Source organism: Augochlora pura, chromosome 2 (assembly GCF_028453695.1).
Source record: "Augochlora pura isolate Apur16 chromosome 2, APUR_v2.2.1, whole genome shotgun sequence".
Classification (NCBI taxonomy): Eukaryota; Metazoa; Arthropoda; class Insecta; order Hymenoptera; family Halictidae; genus Augochlora; species Augochlora pura.
Window position 1 is genome coordinate 19,074,221 of NC_135773.1, and position 12,111 is coordinate 19,086,331.

General features: G+C 39.2%; 1 protein-coding gene across 1 annotated transcript in view; it reads left to right on the forward strand.

Moving 5' to 3' along the window:
* Positions 1 to 699: 699 nt before the first annotated feature.
* The window catches only part of LOC144478273 (dynein axonemal heavy chain 1), a 95,119-nt gene continuing 83,707 nt past the window's right edge, over positions 700 to 12,111 (forward strand). Inside the window, 19 exon segments of the mRNA XM_078196041.1 lie at positions 700 to 735; positions 1,721 to 1,995; positions 2,463 to 2,792; positions 2,861 to 2,990; positions 3,723 to 3,893; positions 4,039 to 4,386; positions 4,862 to 5,077; positions 5,156 to 5,423; positions 6,201 to 6,658; positions 6,774 to 7,098; positions 7,223 to 7,354; positions 7,633 to 7,953; positions 8,069 to 8,246; positions 8,303 to 8,435; positions 8,828 to 9,361; positions 10,062 to 10,303; positions 10,819 to 11,061; positions 11,343 to 11,456; positions 11,814 to 12,069. Coding sequence (XP_078052167.1) covers positions 709 to 735; positions 1,721 to 1,995; positions 2,463 to 2,792; positions 2,861 to 2,990; positions 3,723 to 3,893; positions 4,039 to 4,386; positions 4,862 to 5,077; positions 5,156 to 5,423; positions 6,201 to 6,658; positions 6,774 to 7,098; positions 7,223 to 7,354; positions 7,633 to 7,953; positions 8,069 to 8,246; positions 8,303 to 8,435; positions 8,828 to 9,361; positions 10,062 to 10,303; positions 10,819 to 11,061; positions 11,343 to 11,456; positions 11,814 to 12,069 — 4,701 coding nt within the window. The 5' untranslated portion in view covers positions 700 to 708.

The following is a 12,111-nucleotide window of genomic DNA, read 5'->3' on the forward strand; positions in this document are numbered from 1 at the left end:
CAAAATGTTTACTCCCTAGAAAGCAATATTATTTGGAAGTATTATTGGTGGTATATATAGAATGGAACGTTAAATTACTTTCTTTGAAATAGACATGTGTAATGAACATAGTCCACTATTATCATCGAAAATAGGCAGCTTCAGAGTTGCCAAAATTTGCAATAACAGGTTAAATCGTTATCGTTGCATACAAATAATATGTTGGTTAGTGTAAGATTTTTATATTAATGAACCTGTAACTTACTGTCAATTAATGAAATTCGGATAAGTTTGACAGCATGGAGAGGAAGTTTAAAAAACGCGGTTACTATTCAGAACTTGTAACAGGTAAGAATCTTTGATTACAGCACCTAAATATGAGAATTTTCCAATTTGTAGCATTATGCATTTAATTCATGGGAAATTTCATTGATTAGTTTGTATCAAAATAACATCACAATTATATGTTTTAATCGAATTAAATGAAATGAAAAAGTATAAATAATAATTTCAGTTAAAAATAATTACAACTCTTAATCTTCACTTTTAAATTAAAAACGATCTGTAGGTACAAGGGAGCAATCGAGGAAACTAGGAATGATTCTCGAAAACATTGCACCAAGGCGAAGAAAACTTGCTTGGCAAGTGCTCACCCAGCACCATAGCGCGCACGTTTCACAATTACAAGATCAGAAAACATACCAGTTTCTCGGCGAAGCCAAACGATGGATGAGCTTCGACGAGGATCGCTCGATCGTGAGCAGAAATTTGTATAAACGTTTAATTCTCTAAAAGCTATTATTCTGAGGATATAGAAATGTTTGTGAGACCATTTATGAAATCATGCAAAATAAGTTTATTTATTATTGCAAATACAGAGTAGAGAGAACGAACGATTTACTTTATACAATGAAAATTCGGCAAAAATTAATCACTGTTTGGATAACGTTGTGTGTGTGTGTGATACTTCTTGCGGCAAAATACCAAAGCTCTATCCACGGACCGCACAGCGCCAATTAGTATATGGTGAAACTCTGAAATTACTAGCCAAAAAGAGTTTCGTGGTTTTGCCATAAGTGACGCCACTGTTTGGCTAATGGTTTCAGCGTTTTACCATTTACTAATTGGCGCTGCACTAATCCCAAACGTAGTTTCTTAATTTTTCCGCAAGAGGCACCATCATCATTTGAACAGTAATTGATCTTAACGGATTTTACATTGCATCTTATAATATAATACAAGCAACAATGATTATCTGTTCTCTGTATTTGCAATAATAAATAAACTTTAATGAGCATAACATCAATGCAGAATATTCTCTTAAATATTTCTGTATCTTCATAATCTATTTTTGCTCGCTAAAATATGCAAATTTCGTGTTATTTTCTGCACATATATTGTACTTACTGCATGATTCATTTGCGTTTTAAATAAGAAATATTTAAATATATATCTACTCTTTTCCATTTTTTAACTACATTTATTATTATGTTTTATCATTAGCTGTTAAATCTGTGATAGATTTTTCTCTGAAAATGCAAACGATATTTATACGGTGTCGTGTGATTTTTACCGGATTTTATATTGCAAGTAACGGCTGCAAGTAATTGTTGCAGTCGTAATATGTGATATAGATAGAAGCAATATTCTTGGATATTTTCATATCGTAGGAGTACTCTTTAGCCATAAGATATCCCTGAAAAAAGAGATTTAAACAACGAAAAATTTTTGTTGCGTTTAGGAGTTCCCGGCAGAGACGTTTACCCCTAAAGTACAAATGCAGCTGAACGTCGAACCAAAACGATTGCCTCGGAACGTAGAAATGGAGAGGAGGCGTAAGCTCTACCGCAGTCTGAAGATCGAGGATGCTCTGGAAGCGATTGGTGTGACGTCCAAGGATATGCTACCACCTTCAACCATTCTGCCCCTGTTGAGTCGCGACATAATCTATGGTTTGTTCGGCAGGGCGCACATTTTGCCGTTGGAATTCTTCGACAACGAGGAATTCGATTGCAGGTACAGGCTATGTATAAAAAACTGTCAAATCATTATTAATTTTTTCGACATTGTATGGAAAATTGTGGGAGTTTGTCCGTGTACTATCCATGTACTCTATACCTAGGGTGAATTGCCTTGTAATTCGAACTGGACTATTTTTGAAATTACCTGGTCAAAAATCTAATGAGACATTATTTGATCTAATTGTTATCTTTGTATAAGCAATCGCATACCGAGCTAAAACTTATACCGGTCCGAGGATGAAGAGGTAAGTATAAAATATAGGAAAAGATAAAGTGAAAGAAAGAGAAGAAGGCGTGCACTAGAGAAAAAAATAAGCGTAGGAAAGATTAAAATTGGGTAAACATGAGGAGATTGAATAATGGAGAATAATAAAGCAATTGTTCTGCATTTTGACAAAGATACCAAGATGATATTGAAATATCTTTTCGAGTGCGTTAAGTTATTAATTCTAATTGACGCAGAACAATCGAAGATTGGTTAAATCTCGGCAGAATCAATGGAAAACGGTCTCCATTGCCTGCGGCCGTATTCGCTCCGCGGGTTCAGGAATTTAGCCAAAAGTTTGACAAGGCTAGTGACATGCTGGATAATTTGTTCGCCTGGTGTAACGCGGCCGTGATTGATTACAATTACGATACCAAGCTGTGGTCAGTGATTACCCTGGACGGAAATAAGCGGAAGTACTCGTTACCGAGGATCTATATCCGGTTCTACGCGGAGGACCCGAGGATCTGCGCGAAGAGAATGGCCGCGGCCATCGAGGACAGACGAATTGCTGAAGAGTCGATAACGTTAGCTTGTTCATATTCTCCCTGATCGTTCGCTGTATCATAACACTATTCTATGAATTTTCGTGTAGGTATAATTTTTATTTGGACTGCATGAAACTGGATGGTATGACGACTATGACCGAAGCCGAGAAAGTCGCCATTGTTCGGGTCAGCTTGACCCATGATGACATGAAATTTAATAAGAAGGTCTTGTCAGCTGTGCGTAACTTTCATTTCTGAAACATTTCGTCAACTGTATATTATGAATATCATCTTCCATCTAGACTCGCTTTCTGCTTCCAGGCTCGTTAAAGCCATCGTGACCTACCCTAATTTCCATAATTATTTAAATCTCGGTGAAGATACCATTAAAAAGGGCAGGGAAAGAGCTTTCTTTGCTTTAAACAGAATACCCTTTTCGAACATACTAATTTTTAATGAATTTCGTTGAGGTGTTAATATTATTATAACAAATTATTCAAATAAAAGATAGCGAGTGACAATTGCGAAATATGTTTAGCTTTAAAATTGGTATGTCTTATATTTAGTTCATTATTTTTTATATCTAAATCTGAATGTAAGTAGTAAATATTTTTTCTTGATTTAAACATTCAACGAAATAGTATTTCCAAATAGCATTTACTTATATAAATATTTCAATGTTCATCATTTTATATAAAATTATTTTGATTTTTCCCCAGCCCTGTCATTAGAGAAAAATAGTAAATTATTCTTCTCTGAATTTGAAAATTTCTTCCGGGTAGATAAGATATAATTAAATTTTATTGTCGAGAAGCGCCGACGACATAACTAAATTGCAGGAGGGTGAATCTAATTAAAAGACTCGAGCTTCCCGCCCTGTTTCATCCTCGCTGAGAAGGGATCCGCTCCCTCCTTGAATCAGCAAAGTCATTGGCACAATCGCGCATTTAAAACCGTCCCATTTTCCAGCTGATCGAGGAGATCTCGTTGGATTATCAGCGGACGATGTGCGATATCATGTGGAGGCGAATGATCCAGCGGAACCCAGAGTTGTTTAAGTTTATCACTTGGACACCAACAGTTGAGACGGAGAAGGTACCGGATAAGGGGAAGATCGGCACGGGGATGAAAAACTTCCAAGTAATTATCCCTTTACCAATCCCTTCTATGATTCTCGTTTGTGTCAGCTTGCCAGTTTACCAAAAAGTTCTCGATGACAAATTTTCGCGGATGGATTCTAAAGAAATAGAAATGTATACACGAAATGATAGAAATGGTTGTCCAGGAGATAAAGCGGTTTTCGCACTGGTACACATTGTACGTGATGAGGGAAGTATACGAGGCGATGTCCTGCATCGTAATTGAGTGCATTCACGTGTCTTCGATGAACCTGTTTGCTTCGAGCATCGGTAAAACCGTGAAGCTGTGGGAGTTCGAGGACATGCAAACGCTGGCTACTACTACAGTAATCAAGTATCTGAAAGAGCCGTGGTTGGAGAAGATCACACAGTGCGTGCGAATGCGTTTGAGAGAAGTCGGCAAAGGATGGTTCAATCTAGAGCAGAAAGTCCATGACGTATACGACGTGATGAAGTTGCATCGTTTTATGAACCTCGCTACGCTACGTATGCAAGTAAAGTGACCAAAAACTGGGTTGATAAAACTTTTTAGAGAACGTCATTGAATACAAAATCTTCGCTATAAATAAAGCTTGTAGCGCGTAGGTGGAAGCTATGAGTAGCAAAGGTTACTGACAATCGTTACTTAATTTGGATGAGTGAGAGAAGCAAAAAAAATAATGATATTTAATATTTGAGCAATTGTAATGATTCCTATTTCTCTTTCTACAACTGAATAATTTGTTTTATGTGTTTGGGCATCAGATTTATTTACATAAGCTGTTCCTGAAAAATACGTAATATTTGATGTGACACGATTCGCTTTTAAAATCAAATACGTTCTTCAAACAGCATATCAATTTAACGAGTCAACAAAAGATTATGATTCAACTGACGCAATGTATTTCGAAAGGTTGTGCCTGTGTTTGAAGTTTCTATTTAATGCAACACGGTTAATCGAACTGAAAGGTTCTGTAAACGTCCGTGTAGCACGCTCTTCGGATTTTGGTGGAGAATTCCATCGTAACGTTCAGCGACAGCTTGGTGAATCCGGCTCTCTGCGCGTTGAACGTGAAGGAACCTTTCTCCTGGGGTGAAAACTTCGTCGATAGCCAGTTCCAGTCCTCCTTCAAGCCTCTATTCAACATAGAAATTGAAATGAATGAGAAGAGAGCGTTCTACTCTACTGATCCCGATACGTTTGTAGTGAGTTCGACGAAAAACTTCTAAATATCGCAGAATTTAGAGTTTGTTTATCTGATGTTATTATCCATCTTGTTTAAGGAGGTCATCGTGAACTTGTATGACTTCGCGGTAGCCAGCAGCCATCAGATTCGACAAATACACCCATTTCTACTTCCGTCCCTAAAGTTCTCTAACGACATTTTCCTGAGCTCGGTTGGTTTGCTCGATGAAGAAGTATGCAGGATACGGGATCGTATAAAGTTAGCGTACCAAAAATCCGTGATACCCCTCAAAGCATATGCTGTGGAATTCCATCAATTTCTTGAGCTGTTCAATCTGGACGTTTCGCAATACGTCGAGTAATTCAATTTCTTAATCAGACTTTAATTTCCCCTACTCGGCTCCGTTACACCTACAACGAGTCCCATTAATATTCGGACATCTTTTAAAATGCAATATTTTGTTTAGTAGTAACTTTTGGCAGTTTTTCTAGTAGACCAGTCTACTAGACCATAACGAGAATGCTTTTTTCAAATTTTGCTATTGCTTGGAATGATAAAAAACATGTGATTTATATCTTTTCTAACTATTTCATCTGAGATTATAACAAAAATTTAACAATGTGTTTTATAGATCTCAGTAACTTATATGCAATTTGAAAATTTAATCGAATTTGGTCAACCTTGGTATAAGTTGTAAACAATTAAAAATCGTAAACGTTTCTCTTTTGTCCCGATCTTTGATACTTTCGATCAATAAGTGTGAGAAATTTGTAGTTTTTAAAATCTTCTAATACTTGTAACTTATTTTTGCATTAACTGATAGATAAAAAGTTAAAAAGTAGTAGTATTTTTATTTTGTTTTATTGTTTCAAATAGTAGCAAAACTGTAACAAAGTAGTTTAGTCATTGTCTATTATACCAGTTCCCCTGTCATCTAAAGAAATTCAAATCATTTAGTCCAGTCTTAAAAGTTAATCTTAAAGTCATTGCTTCTTAAAAACTGCCCAAATATTAGTGAGAACCATTGAAGACTTATTCTATTTTATATCTAGCATCTAACTGTATTTAGCTCCGCTCACAGTCAGTTATACTCGGCCAGACTTGAGCATGTTTTGTTTAAACTTGCAGGGACATGGATCAACAACCGGATCTGACTACGCTAGACATAAAGGAAGCAATAAGTTTCCAGATAACGATGCAGAGGAATCTCGAAGTGATACTACCGAAATGGATATCTATCGGGCCCTTCAACGTGATCGTGCTCCCATTGAAGCAGTTCTTGATGCAGAAGCGGCGTGACTGCGCCACGGGGTTGCTTGAGATGCTGACGCATAAATTGCGAGCCGAGGTCGAGACCATCCTGGACGATTACCGAGATATAAGAATCAAGTTGAAAGAGCAACCGCAGAGTATTGAGCATGTGTTCGAGATCCGCGAGTGGATGGAGACGATACCGCTGCGAGTACAGGAACTGGATTCCAAGATGGACAAATTGAAATTGGACTTCGACGTGCTCGACGTATTCTGGTGGAATCTGTCCGACGAGGACTTCCAGGCAAAATGGGAAGCCATTGGCTCACCTTTTCAAATTCAATTGCAGGTTTACTTTCACCAGCATGAAATTGTTTAATGTCATTTGCTCGGCATGTTCGATCGATCACTAAGCACTTCCACTTAAAGAATGCTCCGAACGAATAATTAATTTCTTTTTGTAGATCGATGAGACGAACGATCGGTTCATCGAGGATCAGGAAAAATTCTATAGAATCCAGGTTCAGGATGAGGTACTATTGCTGGAAAGAATCGATACTTTGGTGGGCAACGTTCAAAACATCGGCCTGCAACATGACGCGACTCGAATACACGAAACTGCGCTCGACGTTAAACGCGTATGGAAAGCGATGACCGAATGCCGAGAGAACGGTTTACTGTTGAATCAACGACAAAAGCTGTTTGGCATGAAAGTGGTACCTTTTGAGAACTTGCAGAAGCTTATAAGGGATTTTGAGCCCTATAGAAGCTTATGGGTGACTGCGTCAGGCAAGTATTAAAGCACGAAAACGTCCTCCAACTAAATCATTAGAGTAGAACTTTCCGAGATCTCCAATCACAGCGATTATAACATCTACAAGATTCTTTGGTATTTATTGGTTGCGTTCGACAGATTGGTTGAAATGGTACGAGGTGTGGATGGACAATCCTCTGATAAACGTGGATGGCAGCCAAATAGAGAACCTTGTGACTGATATGTACCGGGCGATCACTCGGGCTATCAGAACGTTTCAAGAATTTCCCAGTAGGTGGAAACTTGAATTTGAAATAAAGTATTATACTTCCGTCCTGCCTCAGTTGCCTTTTTCGAAAACGCTTTCGTATTCGCGGATGGTATTTTTTCCGTGAATTTTACTAAACGTTCCTGCAATGTTTAAAAGAGATGTTTCGAAACCGAAATACTTGTAAACTTAGATCACAATGAAAATAGAGGCTTCGTAACTTCGCGGTCAGCGTGTAAACGTTGAAGTGGAATTGGTTCGATGTCGACTTGATTCTAATCCACTTTTCATCTTGATACAGAGGTGCAAGAAGTGGCGACACTGATCCGGGACCAAATAGACGAGTTTAAACCGTTTATTGGATTGATCAAATCTCTTCGTGATCCAGGAATGAAGGATCGACACTTCGATCAGCTGAGCGCGCAAACCGGCATACAAATGACACTCACGCCCACATTAACGTTTCGATCTCTGCTATATTTCGGCATCGAACAGTTCGAAGAACTAGTGAAAACCGTGGCAGAAACGGCCGCCAAAGAATACGCGACGGAATGGACATTGAATAAAATGATCGTCGAATGGGAGCCAATCGTGATGGAAATATTACCATACAAAACCACCGGTGGGTGAAAAATAGGGTTGAACCATTCACGACAAGGGTCGTGTTTGAATTACAGTGCGAAGAATTTGCTGCTGGCACTATTGAAACGTCTGCTTTCCTTTTCACCTATCTGCAGGTACATACATCATGAAAGTTACAGAGGAGGTGACGATGCTTCTGGACAAACATATACTCGACGTGCAACAGCTTAGCTTTAGTCCTCTGAAAACTGCTTTTGAGGACGAGATCAACGAATGGGAAAACAAGCTAAAGTTGACACAGGAAGTGCTTCTTCTTTGGATGGAAGTACAGAGGTAACCAAGGATATCGCAGATAAATATTTGGTATAGGCAACGGAGATTGTTTGCAGGGAGTGGATGTACTTGGAACCAATATTTACATCAGAAGACATCAGCACACAGTTACCTTCGGAGGCAAGGAAGTACAGTGCTATGGAACGAAACTGGAGAAGGATCATGAAGAATGCTTATGACAATCCTTATGTGAGTCTAGAGCTCGATATCATAAATGAGAAATGTTAGATTTAGAGAACGCTATCCAGATCTATTTCAATATTTGTCCATACAAATATTTATATTATACTATAATATTTGTCTCATACTTTCATTTTGTTCGAATATTTGCAAGCTTCGTTTAAACCGTGGAAAATATTTGTTAAATTTCCACGGATCCAAAAACTACCTAGTCGATACTCGTGCTCGAAAAAAATACTGTGCATTCTCAAAACGCGCAGTAATAAATCTCCAAAGTTTCGAATCGATGTATCCAACAGAGTTTCTTGAAAAAATTTCCATAGACCGTCAGTAATTTTGACTTGAAATTTTCTTTAAACTGTACATTTTAAATGGTTAATCGTCTATCGTTCCGGGAGCAGATCATCAAGATTTGTCCAGACAAGAATCTGCTGGAGAGTCTGCAGGAATGTCAGAGCCTACTGGAGGTGGTGCACAAGGGTCTGTCTAATTATCTGGAGGTGAAACGTCGCGCATTCCCGCGGTTCTACTTCCTGAGCGACGATGAGCTGCTTGAGATCCTGGCGCAGGCAAAGAACGTCCAAGCGGTACAACCCCATCTCCGAAAGTGTTTCGAAAACATCCAGATGGTCCGGTTCGAGGAGGACTTGCAGATTACGCGGATGTACTCTGCGGAGGGTGAAGAGGTCATCCTTCGCCCGCCGATGTATCCCATAAGAAGTGTCGAGTATTGGTTGGGTGTTTTGGAGGACGTAATGCGAAACACCATTAGAGAGATCATCCGCGACGCTTTAGCGCTCGTTGAGATTACGCCGAGAAAAACATGGGTCTATATGTGGCCCGGCCAAGTAACTTTATGCTGCGGCCAAGCGTACTGGACTGCGCACGTGGAACAAGCCATTCGGAGTCATGCACTTCCCCATTATTACCAGGAAATGTTGGGCCACGTAAGTTTACCTAGCACTCTCGGGTTCAGCTATAACAATGGCCATCTCCCGTTTACTCAGTTGTTATCGATCCGTTTGTTAATTCACCAGTTGATCCATATATCTCTTAAATACTCAACAACAGTTTCGGTGTCAACGAAATGATGTAGATACAGTTATAGGGAGTATAAAAATGTCATGTCACATCCATCATGATGCGATTCTACACCTTCCAAAGTTTCTAAAAATCATTTGAAAATCAAATTTTTTAAAAATTGCAACGTATAGTATACATCGAGAGAAGCAAAAGTCTGAAAGAAATCAGGAGTCTCAAATTAATCCTTTACGTAAAGAACGATGTTAAAAATAACAAATATTACGATAGTGATTCTACATGCAAAAAGAAATCGAAAAAGAGAATAACATTGTTTTATTTACCGTCTCATTGTCGAGAAAAGTGAATTGGTAAATTCGTTAAATTCGCGTGGGACACCTGAGACATTCTTGCTAAGCGATGTTGCTCGAAGCAGGAATGTTGCATCGTCACGTCAACAACGGAATAATGTACGATGATCATGTTCGACAATTCACTTTGTAAGCTATAAGACTGATTAAGCCTGCTCTGCGTAGCCAACGTCGATTACAAGGGTGGAACAGGTGATACAATGAGATAAGCCATTAAGCTGATTAATGTTATCTGATACCTAACATTAATCGCACGCAGCTCGACGGTCTGCGCGAATTAGTACGGGGCACTCAAACGGAAATACAGAGATTGATGCTGGAAGCGGTGATCACGATCGAGGTTCACGCGAGGGACGTCACCTACAAGCTGATCGAAGAAGGTGTCTCGAATGTCAACGATTTCGATTGGATTTCGCAGCTGCGGTACTACTGGGTCGATGACACTGATCTGAAAGTGCGCGCTGTCAACGCTGAATTCCCCTACGGGTAAATTGTCTGACCAAATATTTCAACCTTTGCCGCCCTCTTCTATTAATTCTCCCTTTGGTGTCACGCGTCGCGCCGCCGGCGAAGCCACACCGCTATGCGGGACTCCCGCGCATGCATCGCCTGTATTTACTTTTTGCGTAGCCACTTTTACTGAATACACTGTGCACGATACACATGTTGTACTAGCGAGGCTAAATGAAAAAGTTGTGCCAGAATCGAAGAACTTTTAATAGGAATCAGATGCAGTTTCTTTTTCAAGTTACAGCTGAAATGTTTCAGAATAAGGGAAAAATTGAGAGAATGTGGTCTAAACATTTTTTAACATTGACAAACTATACAATGTATTTCAACAAAATTGTGTTTTATCTAATGCCGTGTACATTTGAATCTTTTTAACCTAGTAATTTCAAATTTGATCACAAAATTTATGTACCATTTCAGGATTTTCTACACATGTAGTATAATCGAATTTGTTGAGATTTATCAGGCAATTTATTGGTATATCGTCGAAGGTACGAGTACCTGGGGAACACCGGCCGACTGGTGATCACTCCGTTGACCGATCGATGCTACCTGACCTTGACAGGAGCTTTGCATCTGAAATTTGGCGGTGCGCCTGCAGGTCCGGCCGGTACCGGTAAAACAGAAACAACCAAGGACCTCGCGAAAGCATTCGCGATCCAATGTGTGGTTTTCAATTGCTCCGACCAGTTGGACTTCATGTCAATGGGCAAGTTCTTCAAGGGCCTCGCCAGGTAATCTCTGTCTCGTAATATTAATTCTACGTTAATCAAGGTCATTGTTGGCCATTGATTTTTAAAACAACGCTTCGAATCCGCTTTTATTTAAACAGATGCGATTTTCGAACCATTTCGTATCTATTTCCATTTCACGTGTTGTTCTTTTGTTATCGAGTATCTGGAGCTAAAAAAACGTTTGGTGTAGTACGCACAGTGCATACGAGCAATCAATGTGAAGATTTGTAACGGTTTATAGTAAACAAATCATTAACGATGACATCGTTTGACGAATTTAGCTCCGGTGCCTGGGCGTGTTTCGACGAATTCAACAGGATCGACATCGAGGTGCTTTCAGTGATTGCGCAACAGATCATGACTATTCAACAGGCTCAACAGATGCGTGTCGAGACGTGAGTATATTGGAAAACTAGAAACCATTTCGATTGCTGATGCAATAGTATTTTCTATTGTTCGCGAATTTTATGCAGGGTTTTCCAAAATTCTGTTACTTTCGGGAAATGAGGGGTTCCTGAGTTCATTCGAAGTAACCTTTTCTTAATGAAAATGCAATCCGCAGCTTCGTTTATGAGTTATTTAACGAAAAACACTAACAAGAGGCGAGCTGACTCAAAATGTTACTTCAAACGGTCTGACGAAGTGCTCATTTCCCGGATGTAACATAATTTTGAAACACTCTGTGTTTTGCGTCGAACATGTTATATACTGCATATATTACATACAAGTAATGTTAATGTAATAATTAACAGGTTTCTATTCGAAGGGGAAGAGATCACGCTAAAAACATCTTGTGCAGTATTCATCACCATGAATCCTGGTTATGCGGGTAGGACTGAGCTGCCGGATAATTTAAAAGCACTATTCCGCCCAGTGGCTATGATGGTACCAGATTACGCGCTAATTGCAGAAATTTCATTATTCTCGTACGGTTTTTCCGAAGCAAAAACTCTAGCTGCCAAAATAACCACCACGTTTAAGCTCAGCTCGGAACAACTAAGCTCGCAGGCAAGTTCGCACAGCACACGTTGTGTTCTAGCGTCCTTTGAT